Source organism: Barbus barbus (genome assembly GCF_936440315.1).
Source record: "Barbus barbus genome assembly, chromosome: 14".
NCBI lineage: Eukaryota > Metazoa > Chordata > Actinopteri > Cypriniformes > Cyprinidae > Barbus > Barbus barbus.
In genome coordinates this window covers 5,848,934-5,864,744 of record NC_136742.1, presented here as the reverse complement: position 1 = coordinate 5,864,744, position 15,811 = coordinate 5,848,934, and the positions used below count along the sequence as shown (strand labels likewise).

Below are 15,811 nucleotides of genomic sequence, written 5' to 3'. Positions count from 1 at the left end.
TTGGTACCGGCCACGGGGTGCCGTCGAGGAGGGAAATCAGATCCGAGAACCATACTCGGCCCGGCCAGAACGGTGCTACTAACAGTAGGCTGACCGCGTCCCGGCGCACTCTCGCCAAAACTCCCGGGAGCAGAGCGATCGGGGGGAAGGCGTACAGAAGAAGCCTCGGCCAGGTCTGTACCATAACATCCAGTCCCAGAGGCGCTGGAGGAGCTAGAGAGAACCAAAGGGGACATTGCGCCGACTCTCGAGTCGCAAAGAGGTCCACCTGTGCTTGGCCAAAAACCTTCCAGATCTGCTTCACCACCTGGGGGTGAAGCATCCATTCCCCGGGCCTCGGCCCCTGTCTCGACAGGACGTCTGCTCCGATGTTGAGATACCCAGGAATGTGCACAGCTCTCAATGATAGGAGCTTGCCCTGGGACCACACAAGGATCTGGTGTGCCAGCTTGTACAAGGGGCGCGATCGCAGACCTCCTTGGTGGTTGATGTAAGAGACCACTGCCGTGCTGTCGGTGCGGACCAGCACGTGGCGATCTCTCAGGTCTGGGAGGAAGTGCTTGAGAGCACGGAACACAGCTAGGATCTCTAGCCAGTTGATATGCCACGTCAGGTGGCGACCACTCCACAGACCGCGGGCAGGGTGGCCACTCATGACCGCACCCCAACCGGTGAGGGAAGCGTCCGTCGCTAGCGAGACGCGGCGACAAGGAGCTCCCAGCACCGGGCCCTGGGACAAGAACCAGGGTTTCGTCCACATGTCTAAGGCATGGATGCAGCGCCGTGACACCTTGACAGCGCGGAGCGAGTTTCCCCTCAGGAAGACCCCCCTGGTCTTGAGCCACCACTGTAAGGGCCTCATGTACAGCAGGCCAGAAGGAATCACGCTGGACGCAGCTGCCATGAGCCCAAGCAGCCTCTGAAACTGCTTGACAGTGAATGGCTGGCCTTCTCGCACTCTCCTGACTGCCGTGAGGATCGACTCGATCCGAGCAGGGGTCAAACGAGCCTGCATCGTGGTCGAATCCCACACCACGCCTAGATAAGTGGTTCTCTGAGCTGGAGAAAGCACACTCTTTTTGGCGTTTAGTCTTAACCCCAAATCTTTCATGTGGGCAAGAACGACATCTCGATGCCGAGCTGCCAACTGCTCTGACTGAGCAAGGATCAACCAATCGTCGATATAATTTAGTATGCGGATGCCTTGCAGTCGCAACGGGACCAGGACCGCATCTACACACTTGGTGAAAGTGCGGGGTGAGAGTGCTAGGCCGAAGGGAAGAACCCGATATTGGTACGCTTTGCCCCCGAAAGCGAACCTCAGGAACTTCCTGTGAGAGGGAAGGATGGACACATGGAAATAGGCGTCTTTGAGGTCTATTGTGACAAACCAGTCCTCGGACCTGATTTGAGATACGATCTGCTTGACCGTCAGCATCTTGAACTTCAGCGATCTGACTGAGAGGTTCAAGAGACGCAAGTCCAGTATGGGCCTCAGCCCTCCGTCCCTCTTCGGAACAATGAAGTATCGGCTGTAGAAGCCGGTGTATACTTCGTGAGGTGGAACCAACTCTATGGCTTCCTTTTTCAGCAAAGTGTTGACTTCCTGTTCCAGGACCAGAGCCTGCTCGGGGCGGACTGTAGTCACACAGACCCCGTTGAACCGTGGGGGTGGCCCATCGAACTGGATGGAATAGCCAGCCTCTACCGTCCGCAGGACCCAGAGAGACACGTTCGGCAGCCGTTGCCAGGCTGCCAAACGATCTACTAAGGGAATCAGTCTCTCGAGACTGACCTCTGGTGTTAGAGAAGCGGCCAGACCGTTGTCTTGCTGCGGCGCACCGACAGGAGACACGTAATCTGGCGGCTGAGGCGAGTCTCTCAGGCCCGCTGAAGTCACAGGCGGTAGAACCTGAGAATAACGCTCGCTGGGACCTGCTGTGCCCTGGAACTGCAGGGTTGGCAGACAAATCCCCGGAGGGCACCGAGGGGAGACGGTCACCGTGAGCCGCGGTGTGAGCCGCTCCACCCCAGTAGGGGTCGCCCTCCGAAGTCCTGGGGCTCGCCCATCAGGACTTCCTTGCCGCGGACCTCTTGGCCGCCAAGACATCCCTCAGGTCTGTCTTGGGCTTTGAAGTCCCCGGCGCAGAGCGCCGCTGCCCTCGGCTCCGTCTCGGGGGAGCACGAGAGGCGACGCTCTCTTTCTGCGCAGCCCTGTGCGAGGAGCTGGTATGCGGAGGAGGCTGCTCCCGCCCAGCAGCCTCCAGAGTTAGAGAGCGGCGGGGAAGGGACCCGCCGAAACGCCTCCGCTTGCCTGCGGGCCTCCTGAAACCTGTCGACGACGGTGCTCACAGCGTCGCCGAACAGGCCAGAAGGCTGAAGCGGGGTGTCCAGGAGGCAGACCCTGTCCTTCTCCTTGATGTCGGACAGGGTCAGCCACAAATGCCTCTCCGCTGCCACCATAGCTGCCATGGAGTGGCCGATCGCACGGGCCGACTCCTTGGTGGCGCGGAGAGACAAATCGGCGGTTCTCCTGAGCTCTGAGATATCGTCGGCTCTGATATCCCCGAACTCATCTAACTCCTTCAGCAGTTCGGCCTGGTACGCCTGCAACACAGCCATCGTGTGCAGACACGCACCAGCCTGTCCTGCTGCCGCATACCCCTTGCCCACTAGGGATGATGTGGTGCGCAGAGGCCTAGTGGGCAGGGTAGGAGCCTTCAAGGACGACGCCGTGGAAGGAGACAGATAGCCCGCGAGCGTCTGCTCAATCCGGGGCATCGCCCTGTATCCACGCCCGTCCAATTCCCACACATTACCGTAGTAATCTGACGCGGGAACGAAAGGGCGGGATGTATACGGTTTCGCCCAGGATCTCGACACCTCGGTGTGGAGATCGGGGAAGAAAGGAAGGCTCCTGCGTAGAGGTGGCGGCCGCGAGCGCAGGAAACGCTCGTCCAGCAGGCTGGACTGCGGCACATCTGTTTTCTTGGGGGGCCAACTGATGTCAAGCTCACCAGATCTGGCGGATACGGGAGGAGATAGAGACATGCCCGTCTCACTCCCGCCAGCCAGATCAGCCTGCGAGCCCCACGAGTGTAGCAGCCGCTCTGCCTCGGCAGCAGCGGGGCCAGCACCGCGTGGGAGGCTCGCGAAGGCTCCCTTCTCGAAGAGAGCCTTCCGGGTGCGGAGTGTGCGCAGCGGGAGCCGCTCACAGTGCAGGCAATCAGCTCCCTCGAGAGCTAATGCCGCATGCTCCGCACCCAAACAGACCACGCACAGGCTGTGTGTGTCCCCACTCGTGATGTAACGAGGGCAGGGACTAACACACAACCTGAAACGCGATCTGGGATCGCCCCTAGTCTTTGCCTTAGCTTTAGGCATGTTCTCCTAAGTTTTCTGAGACAGACAACACCAAATAAGACTCACAAGACAAAGAATCAGACTGACAACACACAGAGCGCTTGCTGAATGACAGAAAGCTGACGCGGGCTCCGCCGCGCGTGCTTATATACTTCCTGGTCGTGACGTCACCCCGCCCGTGACTCCTCGCCCATCCATTAGACTGCATGTAAATAATATTCAGAGCGCCGGTTACGCTGATGGCGTTCCCATAGCGTCTTCGGACGTAGCTCGAAGTTCCTGGAAGGGAATCTGAAATTAATTGCCCCATGAATGTTGTTTCTTATACTCAAATAGCGTTTAAAAAGCTTATTTTTCAGGCTAGACCAGGCAATGCGCATGCTGAATCATAACCTGCTTATACTGTGCATGTGGATTGGCAGGTCTAGTCAGGTTTCTATGGGAAATTTGACTCTTTCATTTCGAAGGTGGGACTATTCCTCCATATTGCGTGTTGCAGTTTCTGTTGAACAGTCTTTGTGTTTCTATAGTCTTTGTTTTAAATAAAACACTTACTAAAAAAGATTAAATATTTTTATTTGCCTGCATACCATGTGATCATTAATCAACATCAAAGAAACCGTGAACATGCAAATGTGATACTTAATTATTGAAATATTTATTTTAAAATCTCAGGGGTACTTAAAGCAAATATATTTGGTGAATAAGGTTTAGATGACAAAAAGTTTTGGAATGCCTGCATTACATGTATCTAAGAAATAACGTGAATGTGCATTTTAATTAGTTATAATTAATAATACATGGTTAAAAAACCTACAGAGTAATAATTCAAATAAAAATGAATGTGTGCATCAGTAGTTGATGCAATGTTGAAACCCTTCTTAAACCTGAAATTATTTTTGTAAATCCAGTGGATGAAAAAGAGAAATTAGGGGGAATCAATGATTTATGAATAATTTATTGCTATTGTGTGAATAATATGTAATCATGTAATGCATAAAAAAGTAACTGTAGTCTGATTACAAGTATTTTAAAATGTAATTTACTCTGATTACAAGTACTTAATTTTTGGAATCTGATTACGTAATCCAGATTACATGTAATCAGTTACTACCCAGCTCTGCATATATGGTAACTTCATTGACCTTGAATTTCAACATAAAATTTATATATTTTTTTTAAAGTCACAAAAGTTTAAAAGTCTTTTAATAACCTCCAATAACACTCCAGGGTTGAAATTTTGAATTTCCAAGTATTTCAATGAGTGCCCTATAAAGGGTTATAGATTCCGTACAAACTTTGGCACGTAACTCGTCCCGCACCGTTTGAGGAATGGTGTGCTATGACTTTTATAAGCGATCGGGCGGGCGAAAAATCGCCCGAAAACATTGCGGCCAAATTTAACAAGTTATAGTTCCGAGCAAGAATTCCGCAGAAACATGTAAATCACCACATTTGAAGAGGCTGTCAAGCTGTGCGAGAACATACCCCACAGTGGGGTATAAGTTGTACCTCTGGGGTGCAAGAGCCCCCCAAAGTTGGTGAGGGATGTAACATGAAACAGCATCTGAACACGTTTTTCCTACTATGGTAATTTACATAGGAATTTTGCATTGAACATAATTCTGCATCACAATGTCATAAAGACATGGGTGTGCCTTTTATACTCAGGCAACCAATCAGACTCTCAGGATCGTTGTGAAGCTGTCAAGCCACGCCCTAGCAACCATTTAGAGTACCCTAGCAACTGATCATATAGACTGCCATTATAAAAGGCCCAGATGTATATCTTTGGATCACAATAGGTGCGTTCGACTTGAAGCACGGCTACAGACGGTGGTCAACGAGAGTAGCCGCTTGCAGTCAGGGGGGGAGTTGAAAACGGAGTCGTCAAGTCGGACACTTCGGGGCTCTCGTAGTTTGCTGCATCTACCTCAGTCATGGCAGATCACGTGGCGTTTGCTTGCTTTATTGCAGACTAACTGGAAGCTATAGAAATGCCGTTATTGTTGTTTGAAATTGAGCACAATGAGCAACGAAAGTGAGTAAAGGTTCAATGTAATAAATATTGTTTTAATAAACCTTTAAGATGTATGTAATATTTTGAAAGGGTGTCATCACAACAGAAACAAGTTTTAAGTAAATAAACAGAACATATTGAAAATTTGACTTGTGCAGTATGATTCATTACGTGTGTTTTTGCTACTGCAACTTAATAAAAACAATCTATGAAGATAATAATTGTATGTACTAAATGTGGTTTTCATTACAGATAAAAGAATTAGGATGTTACATATTTGTTTACTTATTTTACTATTTCTCCAGTTAGGTAAGCACATTTTAGTAAGACATTCATACGTGAACACCATGAACAGGCCTACGGAAAAGCCCAATTTATTTGCCTTTCTATTATGATTTATACCAGCTTATGAAAGTGATCTGAATGTTGTATTAAGTTGACATCCAGCCAGAGTTGTTGGCAGTAATCACATGCAAGTGAAGATGGATGCGACTAAAAATAGATGTGTGCGAACTGGAAAATGTATTTAGGAGCACAAGTGCGAATACAAAACAAAATACAAAACAGCCTAACTTATACAGTAGCCTATAACAAACGTATTAATTTATTCTGTTTATTTATGGAAAAATTGCGATGCAGCCTCATATGATTACTTTAGAACTTTAAAAAAGGCAACGGTTTAATTTAAATGAGCACAGATGAGAAGAAAAGCGGAGCGAGTTAAAGTGAAGACGCGCTGAATGACGCACCATCGCCACTAGAGGGCGCTGCCGCGGCCGTTACCCCGGTAACCCAGTAAACAAATCAGCTGCGCTACTTTCCTAAAACTGTGTAAATAATGTTTCACACTCACAGTCATTTAGATATTTATATTCGCTTTAGTCTTCACAATAGCATCAAATAATTCTTACTTAAAGACTTAATGAGCTATTTATTTTCAAACATTGTTTCTAAGCTAAAACATGGCCCATCCACTGATCTATAATAGAGAACAGCGGGCCTATCTATATATCAACGACTGATTCGTTATTATTGTTCAGTAGCACAAGTTCCATTAGTTAACATGAAAAAAACAATGACTGCATTTATTAATAATGCTATCTTAATTTCAACTTTTAATAATACATTATAAAATCAAAAGTTGTCTTAATATAATTCAATGGAGCTAACATTAACTAACATAGTTGTATTTTTTATTAATCAACATTAACAAAGAATATTAACTACTGCAACAATTAGCTATTGCACATTTTTAGTTAATGTTAACCTGCTTTAACTAATGTTAACAAATGGGACCTTATTGTTCTTTCGTTCATTTAAACAATCTTTTGCACTCTAATCTTGAAACACTTGTTTACTTTATATTTTTATGTATTTTTTATAAAAGTCTTTTAGTAAATTATCTTTAATAAAGTTATTTAACCTGTTAGGAGGATAAGACTTTTTTTCACTTAGAAATTATATATTGTGATTTAAAAACAAAAACATATACCGTGACAAAAGCTTCAATGATTATTGTGAAAATTTTATACCGACACAGTTTAATAGGATTATAACTAATTACATAATTAGCCTATTAAATAATGTCTGAAGTAAAATTATTTAAAAACCTTGTGTACTTTCTGTATTCTGATAAATTAAATAATTGTGCTTGTAAATGTCTCTTTGTATCCCCTTATTAAGCTAAAACACCTAATTTGAAAAATTTGCATTGCGCCCCTAAATTTTTTTAATGCGCTCCTAAATTTTTTGACTTAGGAGCACATGTGCTCCTTGGGGAAAAGGTAAGCGTCAAGCCCTGTAATGAGGTGTCAAATTGTGTGGCTTATTGAGGAGGGGTGTTCTATGACTTTTATAAGCAATTGGGTGTACGATGTTCGTACAACGGGCGAAAAACTTTGCCCCATAGACTTAACATTGGTACACAATTTGTGAGATCATATATTTGGATCAGAAAGTCATAACGGCTTGGGGTGGGTTAATTTGTCTCGGACTATGAAGCAGCCAATAAGAAGTGACATAGTAACTTCATAGGGCATGGGCCCTAGCAACCATTTTAAGCACCCTAGCAACAGTATTACAACATTAACAAGTCATATCTCAGCACAAAAACACTGTGGAAACATGAATATCACCATGTTAACTGTGTGAACTCACCCTAGCAACCATTTAGAGCACCCAAGCAACCATATAGCAATATAAAGTACTTATATCTCAGCTCCACAACATAACAGAGACTACAGTGCCGAGTTTTGCCACAGCAAGCACCACTCACATTTTATTCAGGAAATGTACATTCTAGTTATTATTCTTTTTCTGAGACTAAAATTTCTGACTCTAACTCCTCCTAGAGCTTTAACTCTACAAACTCAGCCCAGATCTTCAGACTGATCTGACCAAGTGTGCTATATCTTTTCTAACTGATCCGATTTACGGTTTTCATAAAAATTAAGATTAAAAATCATAAAAATCCCATAGACTTACATTAACGGAATGTTCAAATGAGCCAAGGCTATTCAAACTCCAACTGTCAAAATTCAAACACAGAATCTCCCAGAATCCCTTGAGGCTCAATCAAGCTTCCCTTCTATGTACTATTTCGAACCCATTCAAACTCATCTAATATTTCTAATCTATCTATCTATCTATCTATCTATCTATCTATCTATCTACCTATCTATCTGTCATCTATTTATAACTTCATAGCAACAGTATAGCAACTGTCCAAACCAACCTAGCAACCACCCAGAGTACCCTAGCAACCACATAGCTACACCTTAGCAACCACACTGGGTACCCTAGTAACCATCCCGAGTACCCTAGCAATAGCAACACCCTAGAATCCACCCGGGCACCTTAGCAACCGCATAGCAACACCTTAGCAACCATCCCGAGTACCCTAGCAACCGCATAACACCTTAGCAATCATGCAGATTAATGTAAATATGTATCGAGTGCCCCCTGCAGACATAAATTGCAATTTGGGGAAGGTGACACATGCATATTGAAGCGTTTTAAAGGGGACAGATAGAGTCTATGTAGTAATTTCCAATGGATCATCTGATGATTTGGGTTTTTTGAGGATGATGTGATTTTTCTCCTCAAACAATTATACAAACCATTATACATAACAACTATCTGGTCTAAGGTTATCAGTGGTGACTTACAAACTTTATTTTCTGACCATATTTGGGAGACAGAGTAAATAACTGAAGCAGAAATAACAGAATTATCAGTGGGGAGAATTAATTTCCGCAGGGGATAATTGTGGATAATACACGGGTAATTGTGGATAATACACGGGTAATTGTGCATCCCAGGGAACTCCATATGCGCGAAGCACTGACCTAATACGAAGATACATGAAAAAGGAGGTTCCTGGCAGATAGAAGAGAGACTTAATATCTTGAAATGATTTCAGGCCTTTATCATCATAAAATTCACCAAAGGAATTTACTTTACATTTAATCCATTCTGGACAGTAAAATGGGTTTTTACCTGTTAAAAAATTATTATTGTGGAACAAAGGTGAATGACGATGCCACCTCAAGTTTGGTTCTATCTTCCTGGTCACCGTTCTCCAAGTAGAAATAAAATATGTTATGATAGGGCCGAACGAAGTAAAACGAAGTTTACATTGTCTAAGTGAGACACCAGCAAAACCAAGTGTGGAGAAACAAGAGACTCTTCAATGGCCCAACATGAGGTTGACACATGACACAAACCAAGCAACCACCTAGCAAAATGAACCTGCCAACATCTCTGCACCAGAATATCATAGAGACTGGTCTCTTTTCATTCACCATTAAGCAACCCAAAAGCACTCACAACACCTTAACAACGGCCAAGCAATATTGCAAAGTATTTTTTTTTTTTTTTTTTTTACTGACCATGGAAAGTATGGAAAGAAAAAGGTAATTTTGGATCCCACCCTCATGTTGTTAAGTCTCACCCGTTTATCTTTAGTGTCGTTTCTGCTTTTATCCTTTAGTTCCTGAAATTCTCGCTCCAGTTTCTTGCACTTAGTCTTCCACTGTCGGACTGCTTCCTGAGCTTTAGAGCGCAGCTCCTCTCTCCTTCTCTCGCTCTCGGTCAGCTGAGCCTCCAGGCGGCCACATTCTGACACATTTTCCTCTGAACGAGACTGAATTTCCTTCAGTTGGACCAACATCTTCAACTGCTGCCGTTCACGTCGCTCCAGATTTGCAGAAAGAGCCTAGAGAGAAGAAAAAAATTAAATATTAATTGTCTGTCTGTCTATCTATCTATCTATCTATCTATCTATCTATCTATCTATCTATATATATATATATATATATATATATATATATATATATACACACACTCACCTAAAGGATTATTAGGAACACCTGTTCAATTTCTCAATGCAATTATCTAATCAACCAATCACATGGCAGTTGCTTCAATGCATTTAGGGGTGTGGTCCTGGTCAAGACAATCTCCTGAACTCCAAACTGAATGTCAGAATGGGAAAGAAAGGTGATTTAAGCTATTTTGAGCGTGGCATGGTTGTTGGTGCCAGACGGGCCGGTCTGAGTATTTCACAATCTGCTCAGTTACTGGGATTTTCACGCACAACCATTTCTAGGGTTTACAAAGAATGGTGTGAAAAGGGAAAAACATCCAGTATGCGGCAGTCCTGTGGGCGAAAATGCCTTGTTGATGCTAGAGGTCAGAGGAGAATGGGCCGACTGATTCAAGCTGATAGAAGAGCAACTTTGACCAAAATAACCACTCGTTACGACCGAGGTATGCAGCAAAGCATTTGTGAAGCCACAACACGCACAACCTTGAGGCGGATGGGCTACAACAGCAGAAGACCCCACCGGGTACCACTCATCTCCACTACAAATAGGAAAAAGAGGCTACAATTTGCACGAGCTCACCAAAATTGGACAGTTGAAGACTGGAAAAGTGTTGCCTGGTCTGATGAGTCTCGATTTCTGTTCAGACATTCAGATGGTAGAGTCAGAATTTGGCGTAAACAGAATGAGAGCATGGATCCATCCAAAAAAGTATTTAGTCAGCCACCAATTGTGTTCTCCCAAAAGTTCTCCCACTTAAAAAGATGAGAGAGGCCTGTAATTTTCATCATAGGTACACTTCAACTATGAGAGACAGAATGGGGGAAAGAATCCAGGAAATCACATTGTCTGAGTTTTAAAGAATTTATTTGCAAATTATGGTGGAAAATAAGTATTTGGTCAATAACAAAAGTTCATCTCAATACTTTGTTATATACCCTTTGTTGGCAATGACAGAGGTCAAACGTTTTCTGTAAGTCTTCACAAGGTTTTCACACATTGTTGCTGGTATTTTGGCCCATTCCTCCATGCATATCTCCTCTAGAGCAGTGATGCTTTGGGGCTGTCGCTGGGCAACATGGACTTTCAACTCCCTCCAAAGATTTTCTATGGGGTTGAGATCTAGAGACTGGCTAGGCCACTCCAGGACCTTGAAATGCTTCTTACGAAGCCTCTCCTTCGTTGCCCGGGCGGTGTGTTTGGGATCATTGGCATGCTGAAAGACCCAGCCACGTTTCATCTTCAATGCCCTTGCTGATGGAAGGAGGTTTTCACTCAAAATCTCACGATACATGGCCCCATTCATTCTTTCCTTTACACGGATCGGTCGCCCTGGTCCCTTTGCAGAAAAACAGCCCCAAAGCATGATGTTTCCACCCCCATGCTTCACAGTAGGTATGGTGTTCTTTGGATGCAACTCAGCATTCTTTCTCCTCCAAACACGACGAGTTGAGTTTTTACCAAAAAGTTCTATTTTGGTTTCATCTGACCATATGACATTCTCCCAATCCTCTTCTGGATCATCCAAATGCTCTCTAGCAAACTTCAGACGGGCCCGGACATGTACTGGCTTAAGCAGGGGGACACGTCTGGCACTGCAGGATTTGAGTCCCTGGCGGCGTAGTGCGTTACTGATGGTAGCCTTTGTTGCTTTGGTCCCAGCTCTCTGCAGGTCATTCACTAGGTCCCCCTGTGTGGTTCTGGGATTTTTGCTCACCGTTCTTGTGATCTTTTTGAGCCCATGGGGTGAGATCTTGCGTGGAGCCCCAGATCGAGGGAGATTATCAGTGGTCTTGTATGTCTTCCATTTTCTAATAATTGCTCCCACAGTTGATTTCTTCATACTAAGCTGCTTGCCTATTGCAGATTCAGTCTTCCCAGCCTGGTGCAGTTCTACAATTTTGTTTCTGGTGTCCTTCGACAGCTCTTTGGTGTTAGCCATAGTGGAGTTTGGAGTGTGACTGTTTGAGGTTGTGGACAGGTGTCTTTTATACTGATAACGAGTTCAAACAGGTGCCATTAATACAGGTAACGAGTGGAGGACAGAGGAGCCTCTTAAAGAAGAAGTTACAGGTCTGTGAGAGCCAGAAATCTTGCTTGTTTGACCATTAGACAACTGCAGCTCATCCAGAACGCTGCTGCCAGGATTCTGACTAGAACCAGAAAATCTGAGCATATCACACCAGTCCTCAAGTCCTTACACTGGCTTCCAGTTACATTTAGGATTGATTTTTAAGTACTTTTACTCGTTTATAAGTCACTCAATGGCCTAGGACCTAAATATATTGCTGATATGCTCACTGAATATAAACCAAACAGACCACTCAGATCATTAGGATCGAGTCAGTTAGAAATACCAAGGGTTCACACAAAACAAGGGGAGTCTGCTTTTAGCTATAATGCCGCCCGCAGTTGGAAACAGCTTCCAGAAGAGATCAGATGTGCTAAAACATTAGCCACATTTAAATCAAGACTCAAAACTCATCTGTTTAACTGTGCATTTGTTGAATGAGCACTGTGCTATATGTCCGAACTGACTGCAATAATTTTATGTATAATCATTTTCTTTAAATTTATTTAAATCATTTTCTATATCATTTTAAAATTCTTTGTTTTTATTATTTTTATTTCCATGTTTTTATTGATTTTAATGTCTACTTCACTTTCTTTTATGTAAAGCACTTTGAATTACCACTGTGTATGAAATGTGCTATATAAATAAACTTGCCTTGCCTTGCCTTGTTTGTAGGTGACCAAATACTTATTTTACAGAGGAATTTACAATTTTGACACAATTTACATTGTTAAAAGCGCTATATAAATAAAGGTGACTTGACTTGACTTATACAGTCTTTACAGGTAAAATTACCGGCAAGTTACCATTGAGATCATGTGTGAACAGGACCTTTTCAAAAATTCTGGTAAATTTGTTGACAATCACATCGTTCTTATGGAGATGACATGATTATACTCTGAGCTGTTTACAAATCTCCGCTGCTTTTTAATTAGTTTTTCTATGCAAATATGCGCTAGATGGACATCTCTGACCATTGCGCCTCACAGTTTTTCGTCCCGCTTCTCCATTCATCAGGGCTGCAACTCTGCAATTGGATGTTATTATACGCGTCTCGTGTTTATAAGAGCAAAAATGTCTGATTGGCTAGTAATGTTAGTTTGGTAGAGAGTGAAAGCTGTGCTCTTCTCATACCATTGGTAGATTCAAGATTCAAGATTCAAGATTTTTATTTGTCACATACACAATTATACAGAGTATAACCAGCAGTGAAATGTAGGTCAGGTCCGCTCCAAGGACAGTGCAATTATAATGTATACAAATATTAAGAAAAAGAGAAGTAGAAAAATAAGAGAATAAAATAAAATAAAAGATAAAAAAATATAAATATAAATGTGCAGGTCAGTACAGGTCAGTATGTTGTTGACTTAAATAGTAATAAGAGGAATGTGCAAAAAGAATGTGCAAAAAGTTGTCCAAGGTATTTAAATAGCAGCAATATGAGGTAGAGAAAAATTATGAATAGCTATTGATGAATAGCGATTGACTGATATGGTGGTATATACATGGAGTCATGTGATGTTATGACACAGAGTTAGAGTTTAGGAGCCTGATGGCCTGGGGGAAGAAGCTCCTCCTAAGTCTCTCAGTCTTTGCCATCAGGCTATGGAAGCGCTTACCAGATGGAAGCAAAGTGAATAGACGGTTACCAGGGTGATTAGAGTCCTTGATTATTTTGACAGCTCTATTTTTGCAGCGTTTGAGGTAGATGTCTGGCAGAGAGGTGAGAGCAGACCCTGAGATGCGCTCAGCTAAGCGCACAACTCTCTGTAGTGCTTTGCAGTCCTGATTGGAGTTGTTTCCATACCACACTGAGATGCACTGAGTCAATACACTTTCTATGGTCCCTGAATAGAAAGTTTTCAGGATTGCTGGTGAGACCCTGAATTTCCTCAGCTGTCGCAGATGGTACAGTCTTTGCCTGGCTTTCTTAACCTGTGTGGATGTGTGTAGTCCAAGTCAGGTTCTCGGAGATGTTTACACCGAGGTACTTGAAGCTACTCACCCTCTCCACAGGGGTCCCACTGATCATAAGAGGAGTGTAGGGCTGCTGCTGTCTCTTCCTAAAGTCCATGATCAGCTCTTTAGTTTTGCTCACATTCAGAGAGAGACAGTTGTCCTGGCACCAAGATGTGAGTCTCTCTACCTCATCCAAGTATGCGGTCTCATCGTTGTTGGAGATGAGGCCCAGAACCACAGTATCATCAGCGAATTTGATAATAGATGTGGAGCTGTGAGAGGACATGCAGTCATGCGTGTAGAGAGAGTAGAGCAGGGGACTCAGGACACAGCCCTGTGGGGCTCCTACGTTGAGGGTGATGGAGTTTGAGGTGAACTGGCCAACTTTCACCACTTGAGGTCTGCCGGTGAGGAAGTCTTGAATCCAGTCACAGAGTGAGGAGTTTAGGCCGAGGTCTGTGAGTTTAGAAGCCAGCTTGATGGGGACTATAGTGTTGAAAGCTGAGCTATAATCAATGAATAGCAGCCTTACATAATTCCCATTGTTGCTGTCAAAGTGTGTGAGGGAAGAGTGGAGGACGTGAGAGATGGCATCGTCTGTAGATCTGTTTGGGCGATAGGCAAACTGAAGAGGGTCCAAAGTATCAGGGATGGAGGAGCAGATGTGGCTCTTCACAAGTCTCTCAAAAACCTTCATGACTATAGATGTGAGGGCAACAGGGCGATAGTCATTCAGGCAAGAGGGTTTATTGTTCTTTGGCACAGGGATAATGACAGATTTTTTAAATGCGGTGGGAACCACGGAGGTAGCAAGGGACTCATTAAAGATGGAAGTGAACAAACCAGCAAGCTGATTGGCGCAGGACCTTAGAACACGGCCGGTTATCCCATCAGGTCCGGCTGCTTTCCTGACATTCACTTTCTTTAGCGCCCTCCGAACCTCATCCTCCGACACGGTGATTACAGGATCGTCGCTGCTCTGCCTGCTGCTTCCTGACACGGTGGGCGGCAGAGACGTCCCGCCGCCGTTGCCATCGAAGCGGCCGAAGAAGGTGTTTAACTCGTCGGCCAGCAACGGATCTGCTCTCACCTCCGCGGAGGATTTGTTTCCAAAGGCACAGATGGCCCTCAGTCCCTGCCACATCCGTCGAGAGTCATTGAGCTGGAAATGAAACTCAATTCTCTCTCTGTATCGGTGTTTAGCGGCTCTTACTGCGCGTCGGAGAGCATAGCACGATGCTTTGTACTCGCTCATATTCCCGGTCAGAAGAGCCTCATTGTAAGCGGCAGTGCGTGTGTTAGCCGCAGCACGGATTGATCTGTCCACCCACGGTTTCTGGTTGGAGAATGTCCTTATCGTTATTGTTTCTGTAGCTTGCTCGGTTAGCGTGTTTACAAAGCTCAATGCTACATCCGTGAACTCGCTAACGTCAGAAGACGAACTGGTAGGCGAACTCATGGACTCGAAAGTGATATCAAGTTTTTTTTTTTTTTTTCTGCAGCCAAACGCTGCACACCGGAGATCTGGCATGGTGCTGGAGAACTTTAAGCCCTGAGTACAGTTTTGAAAACCATTTCAGAGACATGTTCTTAAATCTGACTCATATAACATATTACATGCATGCACAGTTTTATGGCAGCTTTAATCACCTTTTTGGTAACTTGATGACTTAACCTGTTAACGTTCACCAGAGCGACAGTGCACTGAAGTGTTTTTTTCCCCACTAGTTTAATGTTTATGAATGAATTTAACGTGAAAGAATATCATTAATCTTGGCAAACTATATATCATTCTGAAGGAAGCCTCAAGCATCGACGACAGATCGCTGTTTTTCGATGGAAAGCTTATAAGGAATGTATTTGCTACATTTGTGTAAGCAGTACACATCAAAACAGGCAGAATAAAAAAGCCGTACGTACCTTTATCATTGTAATAACGAGCCACAAACGCGTCCACTCCTGAAATCCCAGTTTAGTTAGACAGGTAAGAGTCCACAGAACAACATCCCAGCGAGCACTTTTAGTCCAGCGAAACAATAACGTTGTAATAAGGATAAATATGCCTTTGTT

The 15,811-nt window shown here is 44.1% G+C and overlaps 1 protein-coding gene across 4 annotated transcripts in view; it reads right to left on the bottom strand.

Annotated features, from left to right (window-relative positions):
• Nucleotides 1-15,811, bottom strand: part of LOC306880133 (centrosomal protein of 128 kDa-like) — a 120,363-nt gene that overhangs the window by 70,007 nt on the left and 34,545 nt on the right. For all 4 annotated transcript variants that reach the window (XM_079433459.1, XM_079433458.1, XM_079433457.1 and 1 more), the window contains one exon: nucleotides 9,336-9,599. In XM_079433459.1, coding sequence (XP_079289585.1) covers nucleotides 9,336-9,599 — 264 coding nt within the window. The remainder of the gene's footprint in view (nucleotides 1-9,335; nucleotides 9,600-15,811) is intronic.